The sequence below is a fragment of the Sceloporus occidentalis genome, unplaced genomic scaffold (assembly GCF_023333645.1).
Source record: "Sceloporus occidentalis isolate IW3139 unplaced genomic scaffold, rSceOcc1.0.p SCAF_74, whole genome shotgun sequence".
Classification (NCBI taxonomy): domain Eukaryota; kingdom Metazoa; phylum Chordata; class Lepidosauria; order Squamata; family Phrynosomatidae; genus Sceloporus; species Sceloporus occidentalis.
Window position 1 is genome coordinate 1,862,285 of NW_028317054.1, and position 13,901 is coordinate 1,876,185.

General features: G+C 34.7%; 1 protein-coding gene across 2 annotated transcripts in view; it reads left to right on the forward strand.

The window, feature by feature from the left end:
- The window catches only part of LOC149285926 (ceramide synthase 6-like), a 56,421-nt gene that overhangs the window by 18,863 nt on the left and 23,657 nt on the right, over positions 1–13,901 (forward strand). For both annotated transcript variants that reach the window (XM_089494701.1, XM_089494702.1), the window contains exons 2-4: positions 3,577–3,682; positions 4,890–5,020; positions 11,881–11,938. In XM_089494701.1, the coding sequence (XP_089350827.1) occupies positions 3,577–3,682; positions 4,890–5,020; positions 11,881–11,938 (295 nt within the window). The remainder of the gene's footprint in view (positions 1–3,576; positions 3,683–4,889; positions 5,021–11,880; positions 11,939–13,901) is intronic.

The window sequence follows — 13,901 nt, forward strand, 5'->3', positions numbered from 1 at the left end:
TTGTTGGATGATGAGGATCTTTGGTTTTGTTTGTTTTGCCCATTAGTAAAGCTTTACATTTTATACAATCAATTTACGCATATATTGTCAAGGAAAGGCCATTATCGATAGAATTGATTTTCTGTAAGTCTTAAGACCTTAAACCAGACCGCAAATCACTGTAAGCGTAACTTAAATTAATATTCTAACAGCAAACCGGCTGAATGAAAAATTTGTTACTTAACAAATACAGTAGTTATTTAATAAAATACTATTTTTTTGCACTAAGCTTTTTTTCCAAAAATGCATATTAATAAGTGCAGTTTTCTGTGAGATTCCCTTCAGGCTAAAATGTTGACATTTATTTTTAATTTTATAATAATCTGCCTTCGTTCATAGTTCTGAAGCAACCGAAACTGAAAAAATATATATTGTGTTCAAAAATGTTTGTTACAGCTTTACCTACCCCGACATATGGAGCCCCATTGTTTTGTATGCTGTAGGCAATATACCATATCGGATTACATATAGTTCAAAACAGCTAATTATTGCTATATAAAAACTTTTTATTGGCCTGTAGTGTCTTTCGGGAACACTTAATTATGTCACGCTCTACAAGTTCTACATGCTAATCTAACCCCTTCAAAACACCTTACCATCTTCATTAGCTTTTTGGCCTATAGTAGACTTGACATTAGCATCGTTGAATAAGTCTAAACGGATAAGTTACTGTTTAGATCACCTCTGTTCACCTCTGCTCAGTCGTGGACATTCTGAAGGCGGGATGTGCTGCGGAGCATTCTAAAAAACAAGTTGAGTGCCTTGGATATAAAACAAAGTTTCTTAATTAGCAAAATATAAGGTTTCCGGGATCTTCTCACATGATCACAGCTTGTGTGCAAGAAATATTGGGACAGCGATGGATCCAGCTGTGTTTATTTGCGGTGACCTTGAAGAGTTACACAGTTGAAGATATTTGAGAACTGACATTGTGAAACCATGAGCTACACTATTTAAAGCAAATGTGTTAGTACACAGTAAATAAAATTACTTGTGCAATAAGTGCAGAATATTATACTTTTTATATCAAACTGCAAATTGCTGCTGTCAGATTGTGTGAATTGATTCGGCTGTTAATCCACTCTATTTGTTCTGAATTTAATTAACTGTACTACGTGGGGCTTACTTTTCATTAAGAAACCATCATTGTAACAATATTCTGTTTAGTTTGTGGATTTGGCCAACAATGATCAACCTCTGTAAACACATTTCTGTACTTGCTTTGCTTTCGCTTCTGTCTATTTTTTTTAAAAAGTAATACTGGTGGAATAAGTCTTATTGGGGCTACTCTCTAGCTTATTGTTTTATTTTTTGGTTACTTTTTTTTTGTTGATTAAAATGTTTCACAAAATGCGTCACCCAAGTACGGCTCAATAACAGTAAAGGGATCGTGAACCATTGACAGTATGTTAAATCAGTGAGTCATTAAGTGAAATATACGGCTGCCACGTCCTTAACAGAAGCCATCAAGGTCCATATATTTGATGACTTCATTTCCTTAGCTTGGCGCTAAAAATAAGCAATGTAGGTGGATTTGTTTATAAAAGGAGATTTTCCCGTTGGCTCCATTGTATGTTCTAACTCACCCCAGCAACAATGATTCATACACATGAATACAGATGGGTCAGGGAAAGAGACATTCAACATTTTTTCTTTTTCTTCTACCGTTGTCAACAAGGCATTAGGGTTTTAGTTGAATGTTAAAAAGAATGTTAGTTGTATCTGAAGGGTGCATTTAGAGATTTGAGTTGAAGTTAAAGTAGTTCAAGTAATAACAATGGACTAAATAGTCAACAAAAATGTAAAAATTATAGTTTTGAGGTCAAAATGTTTACTTGCTGTCTAATATATATATATATATATATATATATATATATATTTCATATATTTCATATGAATTACAAAGCTATATGAACAAAAACTAACATTTATATATATATATATATATATATGTGCTATAGAGACTGTACAAAGCATTGCACTAAAGGAGCACAAGATTAATACTTGCCAATTTAATTCCTGAGAGACAGAGAACTCAAAGACACAGTTTGGAACAGACTGTTGCTTTAATCTGATTTAATTAAAGGTTGGAATCTAAAATTGAACAGCTGAACCAAAAGGGTTTTCAGCATTTTGACAAACAGTTATATATACAGTAAGGTTTTGAAATATAATTTTGTCATTCACAGGCTCAATGTACCAGAAATTTTAGCATTTGGAGAAATTGGGTGCACAATTATCCCGATGTGAGCCTAATCTCTTCTGTAGTTCCTTATGCTTCTGTTTTATAAAATACCTTATTTCCGTTTATTACGATTTCTCCCATGAGCAGGAGGGCAAGTATGCACAGATCAGTATTAAGAGCATTCTTTGTATTTCTAGAGTTATGTTTTTGCAACAGTATAAAAGAGAAACTCCAACCATATTTTATTATTAGTATCAGATTATTAAAAAATATTTTCTTTTCTTTTTTTTTTATAGTTGTAGCAAAATATGCTATTTTCAGAGTGATGAATCATAGCCATTACATTACTATGGGTTATATCTATGTTATCTCACCACAACAGCACCCTGACTTTATCATATTGCCAGTGGGGTTCTGGTAATTTCTGGTTAGATTTTAGGAAGGGCTGCTGGTTCATATCCCCAAGGGAGAGCTAGCCCAGTATGCTCTGGTCTGTTGAGGAAGGCAGAAGCTCAGAAATGTTACTGAACGTGATGTTACATGCGTGTTCCGAGCTTCATGACTATTATTTCACGTGACTTCAATGATATAAAATTTGTAAAAAAATAAAAAAATCTCCAAAACAATCACACTAATTGACAAAACACAAGCTATAATTAGTTTTATGTAAAGTTATTTATACTGGAACTATAATTTAGACAGTTTTCCTTTAAGCACAATTGATTATCGTTTGTAGCAGAGCAAATCTCCCGACTGCAATTACGTCATTGCTCAGTTCAGCATAAAAAGATACAGTGGAATTTATTGATACTGACCTTTCATGTGCTCCTTTTTGCTTCCAGCTATTTCTCTCTGTAGATCTCATATTAGATTCTTCCTATCCACCTTGTCAATACCTTATGTTATTCATACTGTTAATCATTTGTAGTATCCACAATCTCAGCATACTATAACACATATTGCTTAGTTTAGGTAAAGAAACAACAGTTTTGGTCAGAACTATCACAATTACATAGTCAATGCAATAGAATGAGTCATTATGCCAATGATGTTCAACATTTCCAAGTAATTAATTGTCTTGATCAAGAAGAGGAAGGCCCTTTCATTTCCTAGATCAAAAGTATTTTTTATTAGAATTTTTCATCAAAAATCCTTGCAGATAGAACCAAGCAGTCTAAGAGTAGAGCTAAAGTTACCCAGCTTTAGAACCCCCTTTTAAAAGGTCTTCTAGCACCACTAGGGTTGACTACTACCCTCCAAAGATTTACATTAAAACAGATAAAAAAATCATTTTTCAGATTTTTATGTTTTTTTTAGCAGAGTAATAATATATTTTGTATTCACGTTTGTAGGTTTATAGCAAAACCTTGTGCTTTGGCTCTGAAAATTCAAGCCAGTGGACCACAGAAAGCCCAGCATAATGCTATTTTGGAAAAAGTCTTCACTGCAATCACAAAGGTATGCCTATCATTTTATTATGGAAATAATCATATTTATATCATAAGAGTGTATCTTTATTGGTAAAATGTCAATGATTTTGGACCTGTCTTTATCACTGTGGCCAAGCTCTTCCTACAGCAGACGCTCACAGGGTTGACTCTTCATGTATAGTGCCGTCAAGAAGTTGAAACAACAATTCTCCTATCAACTCTGCCTTAGTGAATAGACCTTAATGGCTATTTTCTTCCCAAAGCTTGGTATTTTTTTCTCATAGTCACCAAAAAAGGCTGACTTTTTCCACAGTGTTGTATTAATAATCCTGAATGATTTCAGTAAAATGTATGCAGTGTTCTGACCATGCCATTCTTTGCATATGTTGAAGCCTGAACCAGGGGTCTAAAGTCATTGTTAAGCTTCCAAAGGTGCAGAAATTGCTTTAATATTTTCTAGAGGGCATTTAGCTACAAGCTCAATGAGATCATATGTTGAATTGTAATTATATTAACATTTTGGAAAAAACCTTCAATTAATGATCACTCTGTTTTTAATTGCAGGATCCGTCAGTCTATGATTTACCTAATAAATTGAGTTTTATAGTTCTTGTATACTATGCACTGACTATAGCTAGTAATTATGAATTAAGTTTCCAACTGACTTCTGCTTACATGCGGTGTTGGTAATTTAAAAAATTTATATTTGCTTGCGCAGATATGTTCTCACATAAGTTTGTAAATATTTAGTTAAATGTGCTGCCCTGTTTCATGGAGCCTAAAATATACTCCCAAAAAACACGTTGACATTATGACGAATGCTCGGTGCCATAATGTAAACTCAGGCAAGACAGCAAACAGGGCCAGGTTTACCACAGCAAAATGGGGTAGGTGTATTTGGGTCATAACCAGCATCCCTTGGGACCCTCAGCAGTCACCATAGTCCGTTGGCTGGGGGCCCACAGGAGAAAGATTGCCTCAGGTCCATAAATGTTTGAAGACAGACCAGGCCTCCAACGTAGTCTATTTGGTGTGATATTAAAACACTGAAACAAATCATATAGGCCAAATAATAATGCTTTTATTAAACAATATACATAAACACAGAGTGCATTTTATTCCAGGCTTTTATTGAGTAATACGTTATTTGGTGATCTTATATTTAGCATCCCACATTGTCTATGTTTTCCAGTAGATATTTCATATAATAAAGTCTTAATTTTATTACCTTGCAGCATCCTGATGAGAAGAGATTGGAAGGACTTTCAAAGCAATTGGACTGGGACGTACGGAGTATCCAGCGCTGGTTTCGACAAAGGAGGAACCAAGAAAAGCCAAGCACCTTAACTCGGTTTTGTGAAAGCATGTGAGTTGTTTTGTTCATTTTGCCAATAAGTACCTTTTTGTGTTGTGTCTTATTTTTTTAAATGTATAAACAGCTAGTGTTAACCAGTGTTACTCTTTCATGTCCTTCTATTTCTGGGAAAAAATATTATAGTCAAGACATTTTTCTCTATATCTTAGAAAAATATCTTGATTGTTAACCCACAGCTTGTTATCCTATAAATTTGTTAGAACCAATGACCTGTGGTTATAAAATGTAGCATGGCATTTGGCCAGATAAAGTCTGTCATACCATGTTATCTGTATCATGTAGAATACTAAAAATATGTTTTACTTGGCCTATACAGTAAAAGAAATAATAATAATAATATTCAGTCAGTTAAATGAGAGCTTATAGCTTACTGACTATTACATAAAACAATAGCAAATTACAAGATCTGAGTGTCTTTTAATGAATGAAAGCTCTTATATAAAAAGTAGTAGAATGTGTATTCTTTAAGTTATCTCAGGGCCATATCCTACTCGTATTCATCTTTGGGAATAAAAATTGGGGTAACATAGAAGAAGTGGTTGATAAAAACCTTCAACATTTGTTACCAACCCGACTACTAAATAAATTGCCTGCCAGATGTACCTATAGTGCCTTACAAAATATTCTGACTCCTTGCCAATTCTCTGATATTACTAAAGTTCAGTTAAAAAACGAGTGTCCGACTGCTTCCATCAACATTTTGATGTCAATCCCATAGCGGCACTATCTGAAAATTACAGTCCACAAGTAACATTCAGATGATGCCAAAATTGAGCTCTTCCGAATATTAAGTGTGGTGGTTGAATACTTATTCAAGCAAAGGATTTCTTTTTTTTAAACAAACTTTCTCTTTTACCAAAATAAAATCAGGTTTTTTTTTCATGATTTATAATTCAGTTGTGCCACTTCCACATGCGATTAAATATTTGCTGTAGAATTTATTGCATAGCTTATTATTACCATAGTACATCGGCTGTCATATGCACCAGCATAATATATTGTGGTTATAAAATGTATTATATGTAAAATTTACTCCAGTTCACTGCTTGCTGTTTTCAAGCCTTGAAACTTGAACAGTGGGATTGGTTTAATGAAATTATTTAAAAATGTCTAATTTTATTGGTAAAGACTAGAAATTTTGGATTATTAAAGTTTTAAGCATTTGTATGTTCGTATTGTTTCTCTGATATTCAGAGTAAATATTAAAGTAAACGTATATGTTGGAAATGTGAACATATAGCTAAGAACTCAGCGTGATCTGTTAACCAAGATTAATGTAAACATGTCTTCATAATTAGATTTATGATTTAGATTTATGATTTATAAGAAGATTAGAGAAGTCATGGTTAGTTCTTAAACAGAGAATGACATTTCTCACAGTGAGGGCCGTAAAGCTCTGTCTATGAAGTTGGTGACCACAGGTACTGCGGAGGTTTTTAAGAATAAACTATAGAGGGGTGCACAACATAATTCAAAAGTTGTTGATCCATGGATTTTTCTGGCTACCCATTGAGTCATAGATCAATGCCTAACCTCTTTTTTTAGCCAAATTGGAAATTATTTTTTGTCATTATCTAGATCAGTACAAAAAGGAAACTTGGATTTAAGTAATTTTCAACTTTTATTAATGATGTAGCTTCTGTACATAAATGGCAAAAATCCTCAGGAAGTGCCCTCTGCTCAAAAAGAGGACAATGCACATAATGACAATTCTTGAAGTCAGACCATAATAATGCAGGCAAGATAATGAATTTTCAGAACAAAGTAGTCGAATAATAATCTCTGTAAATACTGAGCATTGAATGATATGCTTGCTTGAATGCCAAGTTCTGCAATGCAATAAAAACAATCATTTTATATACACATTTCGTAATATACCAATTGAGTTGTGGATGTCACAGAGCAAGAAATGGGATTAGCCATTTTTGACAATGAAAAGTTAAAAGAAAACTCATTAAACAAAAAGCAAAAGCTCCCTTATCTTAGAGCTGGGTTTATGCATCGGGCACTAGAGCAAAAAATAAAAAAAGGCCAGAACAATGTTATTATCTTTCGCTAGTGAATGTCGTTAAAACAGTTTGCAAAGTCATAAAGTGATTGGGGCAATATATTGTACAATCCAATAGAACAGCTTCTATTTAGTTGGTTTATTCAATGCTCAAAAAATAACATACATTAAATAAAAAATAGTGAGAATGCCCAGAAAGGTCAATACTTTCCTCCAAGGTCTCCTCTCTTGATGTGTCTGTATGTATAGTTGTTATGTGTGTTAACTGCCCCATTAAAATTATACACCAGTGTGTAATTTGTTGGTGCTTAATAAATAAAAGGTAATATTAATGATAATAAAGCATCAATATCATTAAGGACAGTCCTTACATTTGCATAAGGATGGGTTCCAAAAAAAAGGTGATGTAAAATGAAATAATGCATGAGTAAACTAATTTTTACATCTAAATTAACTATGTAAATTGGGATTTTATCCTGATTTAAGGTAGGGTATACAATTTTCTTATCATTTTCTTATCATATACGATGCATAATTAATTTTATTATCAGCATATATACTGCATAGTGCCCTAAACAGTACAGTATGCAGCTATCGAGTATGCTAGGTTGTTCAAATGGAAAGGAATGAGGGACAGCATTAACCATAGTGGACAAATCAAATAATAATGATGTCATTAGTCTAAAACATAGGTATGATGTAAGTGTGAATGGCTTGACAGTTTTAGTCTCGAATTCCGGGCTAGGCTTAACCCCTACTTACCCCAATAATGAAAACACAACACTAAATTACGTTGTTATTTATTGGAGCCATTGTCACGCCAAAACCTGAAAACAATAACGTTAACAAAGACAATGACTCAAAAACAAAAACACATAAATATATACAACAAACCCACTAAGCTTGCCAAGTATCCCTGGTATGAGAGCCAAATATCCATTAAGGAAGGGACATAACCCGATGCCTCCACCTAGACCTGAGGCTCAAAGCTCCATCTTTTTCCACCACATTAACCCCCCTGGATACCTGGCAAGCTGCCGCCCATTAGACTGTGACAAACTCCACACACAACTTCCCAGAAATCGAATAATTAGGGGAGGGAGGGACACGCAACCCAGGTATACTTTCTAAAACTGGCTCCCAAGCCCAGGATACCAATAACTTAAGTAACCTACCCCCAACTCCTCCCCTTAAATCCCTAAATTCCCGCCAAAAGCCTGCCCCTCCTCTACACACCAGTCAGGGCCCACTATAGCCCATTCCGGCCCCCCTGTGGACTTCAGTATGTTGAGTCCATGTGAATTGAACACTAATGTAAATTGTAAGCAGCAGTTTGCCTAGCAGCACTTTGTCTATATTAATGAGATGGAAGCCCAGAGTGGTATATTGCAAACAAGCATTAAAGGAAGGAGCCTAAAGCTATATATAGTATTTTCTATAAATAAATGGTATAAAGGAAATTGTATATAATACCCTGGAAATACCATAAAACAATTCATAGTCACGTTTTAAATAGCATTGTCTAACCTTTAAGCACAATCCGTTGTTCATCTCTCTGGAACTAATACCTTCAATATAAACGTGAATTTGTTCTGCCTGGGCTAGGTCCAGGCCCGGTTTAATTAAATTAAATGGTAAAGGTTTTGCATACTGATGCCTGTGCATGGAGGCATTCAGTCAGATTTAATGTGAATTTAGTAATTGGTTTAAAGCATCACGTAGTGGCATATTAATAAAAGCAGATGGCATGTCCAGTTTTATAGCATATTTTGTATGATGGAGTGGATTGTTAATTAAATAACATGACACACCATTGATGTAACATCCTTTATTTATTAGGCCTTGCTGCCATCTCAAATGAGTATTAGGAGTTATGTTAACCACAGTCTCAAATGGTGTTAGGTTTAAATATCCATAACATTATTGCAATGCTCAGTCATTAAAAACTATCACTCAAAAGATTTGTACATCTGCCTTGTTTCACAAGCGCTTTAATTATTTTACTTGGTTGTAATGAAAATATATCAAGCTTTTTTTTTCTGGTGAAAACTCTGGGCTTTGCCAGAAGTGTTGTCACGACCCACAGGGGCTCTGACGTTGTAAGAAGGAGCCCAGTATGCAGAGGTGTACACGGTGGTAGGCATCCATTACGGAGACAAAGATAAATGGAAGCCATACCTGCTTATCTATGTTTGGGCCTGGTCTAATATTATTATTATTATTCAAGGGAAATCGACCACCAGAGTCAGATTGCATGTTGGGTGAAGTTGGCTACACTGGACCAAAGTGTAAAATATTGCATATGGCAGTTCTTGAGTCATTCACAGGCATGTGAGTTCTGTTCCACGACCATGAAAAGATGACTATAATGTAAGCTGTATTGTATTGGTTTTGCATTGAGTAGCATAATATTCTGCCCAAGAATATATTAGCTATATATGGTAGTGTGCTCATTGGTCGCCAGCAGGAGGCCCCTTGCTGGCGACCAATAGAGTTGCTGATATGCACATTTAAACTACTGGCGCCAGAGCTGCTGCGGTACGCGGTAACCCCGTATTAACCCCTTGACCGGAAAAAATGAAGAAAAAACGAATATTTGCCCGAAGAGAAGACAGGAACGGCCGAATATTCGCGGAATACGAAGATTTTTTTTGGCCGAAGACGAGCACGAAGACGAACACGAAGAGCCCCCTGGTGCCCAAGTCTACCTTTTTTTCTATGTTTAACAAAAAATTAGCACTGAGGAAAAAGTAACCCATTTAGATATATTTCAATCCATTGGAAAAATTCAATAATGTTAAAATTAAAATGCTCTTTATTTTCTGGCTTATTTATTAAAGAAAAAGGTGATCACAGTAAAATTCTAAAAATGCTTTGGTTTATAAATAAAAATGTATATTAAGTAAATTAATTTCACTCTCTGCCAGTCTGTGTTTTACTTTATAATTTGAATACAAATTTGCAAGTAGATAGTTGACTGTAAATATATATATATATCGGCTTCAAGTAGATTGTACTTGTACAGAGTGCTATTGCTAATTATGAATAGTCTCTTAATTATGGGAAAGTTGCCTTGTACAGAAAAATAACATGACCCAAAAACGTGGAAAGTAAAGCCCAAAAAATTGGATGTTAGAATCTCATTTATATAATTAAGGAGAAAAAGTATCATATGGTAATTACATTTTCAACTATGAATGAAAATAGCCTATTACATAAAACACTTATATTGAATGTGCAGGATTTTAAAGCTGATCCTATTTTCATCATTAAATGAGATGGGCTTGATGTACTTTGTTAAAAATGAATATTAGGTTTGTGAATTGTGTTTTTGTAACTAGATTGCTAAATGAATCACACAGTCATTATGGTCTTTCGTCTGTCGTAGACATATTCAGCAGGATATATTAAAGGAAAAAATATACCCAGTGTCGATTCTACCATATAAGCAGATAAAGCAGCTGCTTAGGGCCCCGGCTTGGCCAGGGGGACCCCAACAACTGCCAATGAATATGTAACTCAGCTACGAATAACTACGGATTGCATTTTTCTGTTTTTGTGAATTTTTAAAGCAAATTTACCAAGAACTGTCATCTGGAAAAGAATAAATGATAAGGCTCGCCACTAGTTTAATAATTTTAAGAAACAGGTTTTTATTGCGTACCCAAGATTCACAGTGAACAGAAACTGTTGCATCAATATGTGCATATGGCAAATTTTAAGAACTTATTTAACAGGAGCCCAAATGTTCATATATATATTTTAATGTGAGCATACTGCTTACAAGAGTGTTATATTTCATGGGAAATCTGTAGAATAGAATAACAGTATTGCATATGACTAAGCTGTTATATTTCACTAACTATTCTTTTATATATCCCATGTTCTAATAAAAGCATTAGAGACATCTTAAAGCATATTCAAGTGAGGATGAGTGAGGTCTGTGCTTATGATGTCATTGTTTCCTCTTGTACTCCTCTTGTTGAATTTGTTCATTTGTACAAACTTCCAAAAAGGAGGAGGGAGCCCCAATTGAAGCAAATGAAAATGAAGGTGAAAGCTCAGAATTTTCATTTGAAACCTGTTATTTTCTCCTCACTCAATCATAAGTCTTTGTTTCTCCTTTTCCGCTTTTCGTGTTGACAGGGTGATTATTTATTCCCAATAATGTATCCTATGGGTAAGTTAATTGTTGATTCAGGTTCCGACAGGATAGGAAACCGACCAAATTCTCATGGTATTTGATTCTGATGAAGCAGAGAGGTGGAAGTGTTGTTATAGTACAGAGTGGTGTCCATATGATCCTGAGGTTTGCATTATATATACCTTTTATTTGAGGGTAGACATTAAACATTATAGGGTGGAATAGCTGGAAACTTCCCAGGGTTGGCAGTCAGTATTTTCCCTCTTTTTGGGTTGTGGTGGGGATTAGGAGGTGAGAATAGGAGTGGCGTTAATGCTGGTTAGACTTTAAAACGGTCTGAATTGAGCAGAGGGTATGCAAGAGTCGGTGGCACTTGGGCATGAAGTGGATGTGACCACAGGGGAGCTTTAAAAATAAGAACTTGGAGCCCTGGGGAAGCAGAGCTTCCTTGACATCAAGCACTTGATGTGATTACATCATCACCTCAATGATTATGTTGTCATTTCCTTTGACAAACTGCTATTTTGAGAAGCACAAAATGAATGAAAGTTTACGTTTAATCTTTATACATGTATTGAAAGCCACCTTAATGTGAATTACATCATCTTTTCCACATTTTAATGATTATGTTGTCATTTTCTTTGACAAACTACTATTTTGAGAGGCACAAAACTGATGTATTTATTGTACTCCCTACAGGTGGAAGTTTACATTTAACCTCTATATGTTTACATATGGAGTCCGGTACCTACAAACGGTAGGTGTAAACATTATTGTCCAATAGTTTCACACATTTGTAAATAATGCAATGTGTAAATGTTTAAATGTCTATATACCATTGATATACTGATTATATACTTACAATAAATCAAAAGTCTACGGTGTGCTAAAAGATTGATCCATAATTGTAATTGGTATTTTAAAGTTGCTTAGCAACCATATCTTCCTTGGAATTTTAAAATAAGCTGGGGTTTTTGCATTTTATTGACAGTAATGCAAACAGCTCTCTGTATTTTAAACATGCCCATCTCCAGCGTTAATCTTTAAGAGGGGCAATAGAAAATGACCCATTAAAGAAACAGTTAACCCATTTCTTACATGGGGGGGGGGATAATAAATGCCAAATATTCTGATTTAGTCAAACCTATCAGCTGAGACTATTTCATTTCACAATCTTTAAATAGAAAAAAAATAATCTTTAAAGATCCCAAACAATGCTTGCCCTATATTACTTTACTGCAGTGTTTTTGACAAGTTATAAATATGGAATACTAAAACAGGTATAAACCTGCTAGAACCTACACTTTCTGTCAAATTAATCTTTTGTGCCAGTTTCACATAACATCTCCGGAGAAAGATGTTTCATGCAAATTCAGCTGCATTCCTCTTTATGCCCCAGTGGACATTGCACTTTAGGCAAATATCAAGTTTATTTGCATATGCTTAACACGTATGGTAAAAGCCAATGAACACTATGCAAAATCTAGAATATCATGTAAAACTTTGTAAAAACCCATGCTGTTAGCTTGTTATTTTCCCCAGTGCTTTTTTCATGCTATATGATTCCTCAAAGGCAGGGGTGACTAATCTGTAAATCATGCATGTTTTTTTGAGCATATACACTATCGTCTACAGGCATTTTTTCCAAAATATGTTGTCATATGTCCGAGGTGCTGTTCCACCTAGGGTGTCTCATAAAATATCCTCAATGCACCCAGTCACTCAAAAACTGCATTACAAGATTTATTGTATCAAGTCCTGTCATTCTTCCAAAGCACTTCTTTATGTATTACATCACAGCTATCTCACCTCTTACAACCAGTCCCAGCTTCAAGAATACCAAATTCATAGTTACCCCGTAGCTGGACTTGCCCCCGGGCCTGGTGATTTCCAGAACCGCCTCTTATAATTAATGTAACTGATATTTTTTTGTTTAGATCATGAGCTTGATATATGAATCATCCTTAAAGAAAGTTGAAATGTTGTCAGCAATCATCTGTCCTTTTTGTTTCAAGTGGAGATTATCTTTGATCCTATTTCTGTTTCCACCTTTAGGTTAATGGCAATAGTTACTCTGTAATAGCGAAGTAAGTGAAAAGCAACCAAAATAGTAGCCATTTCCAATAATGTCCTATTTCATCTCTCCTAGGAGCCTAGAAACTAGTAGAAGGTATCCATGGTATCACTACAGCTTTCGCAGGCTGAGTGCTTTCATGCAGAGATTTCAATTTATTAGTGATTGAGACCAGGAGCCAAAATATGAATAGTAATTATCAAACACTGCTGGTCTGCTGTGAGATCCCACAGTGTTCTTTTTGTACTAGAATGAAGCAATGCACCATCTGCTCAAGGATATTCATGTAAGGCTAATTTTCTTTTTGCCATTTTTACAAAAAACATTATTACAAAGATAAATGACATTGAAACCTAAGTGTGTCAGTCAATTGATACGGGTTACATTAAGCCTACATTTTTTTCTGTGTGACTTTAAGATTCTAATAACAGAATCATTCTCGGAAACAAATTAAGACGCAGCAGGTTCATGATGCCTCAAAGTGTTTGCAAATACATGTTTATCCTAAGGGAATAAATGGTTGGGAGCAATGAGACACATCTGTAGAATTAATATTTTATTATACTCCCTGTGTTCCTCTGCCAATGTTCCCAAATACATTTAGATGGAATGTTATATAGTAATTATTGTTTTATTTAGAAGCAAA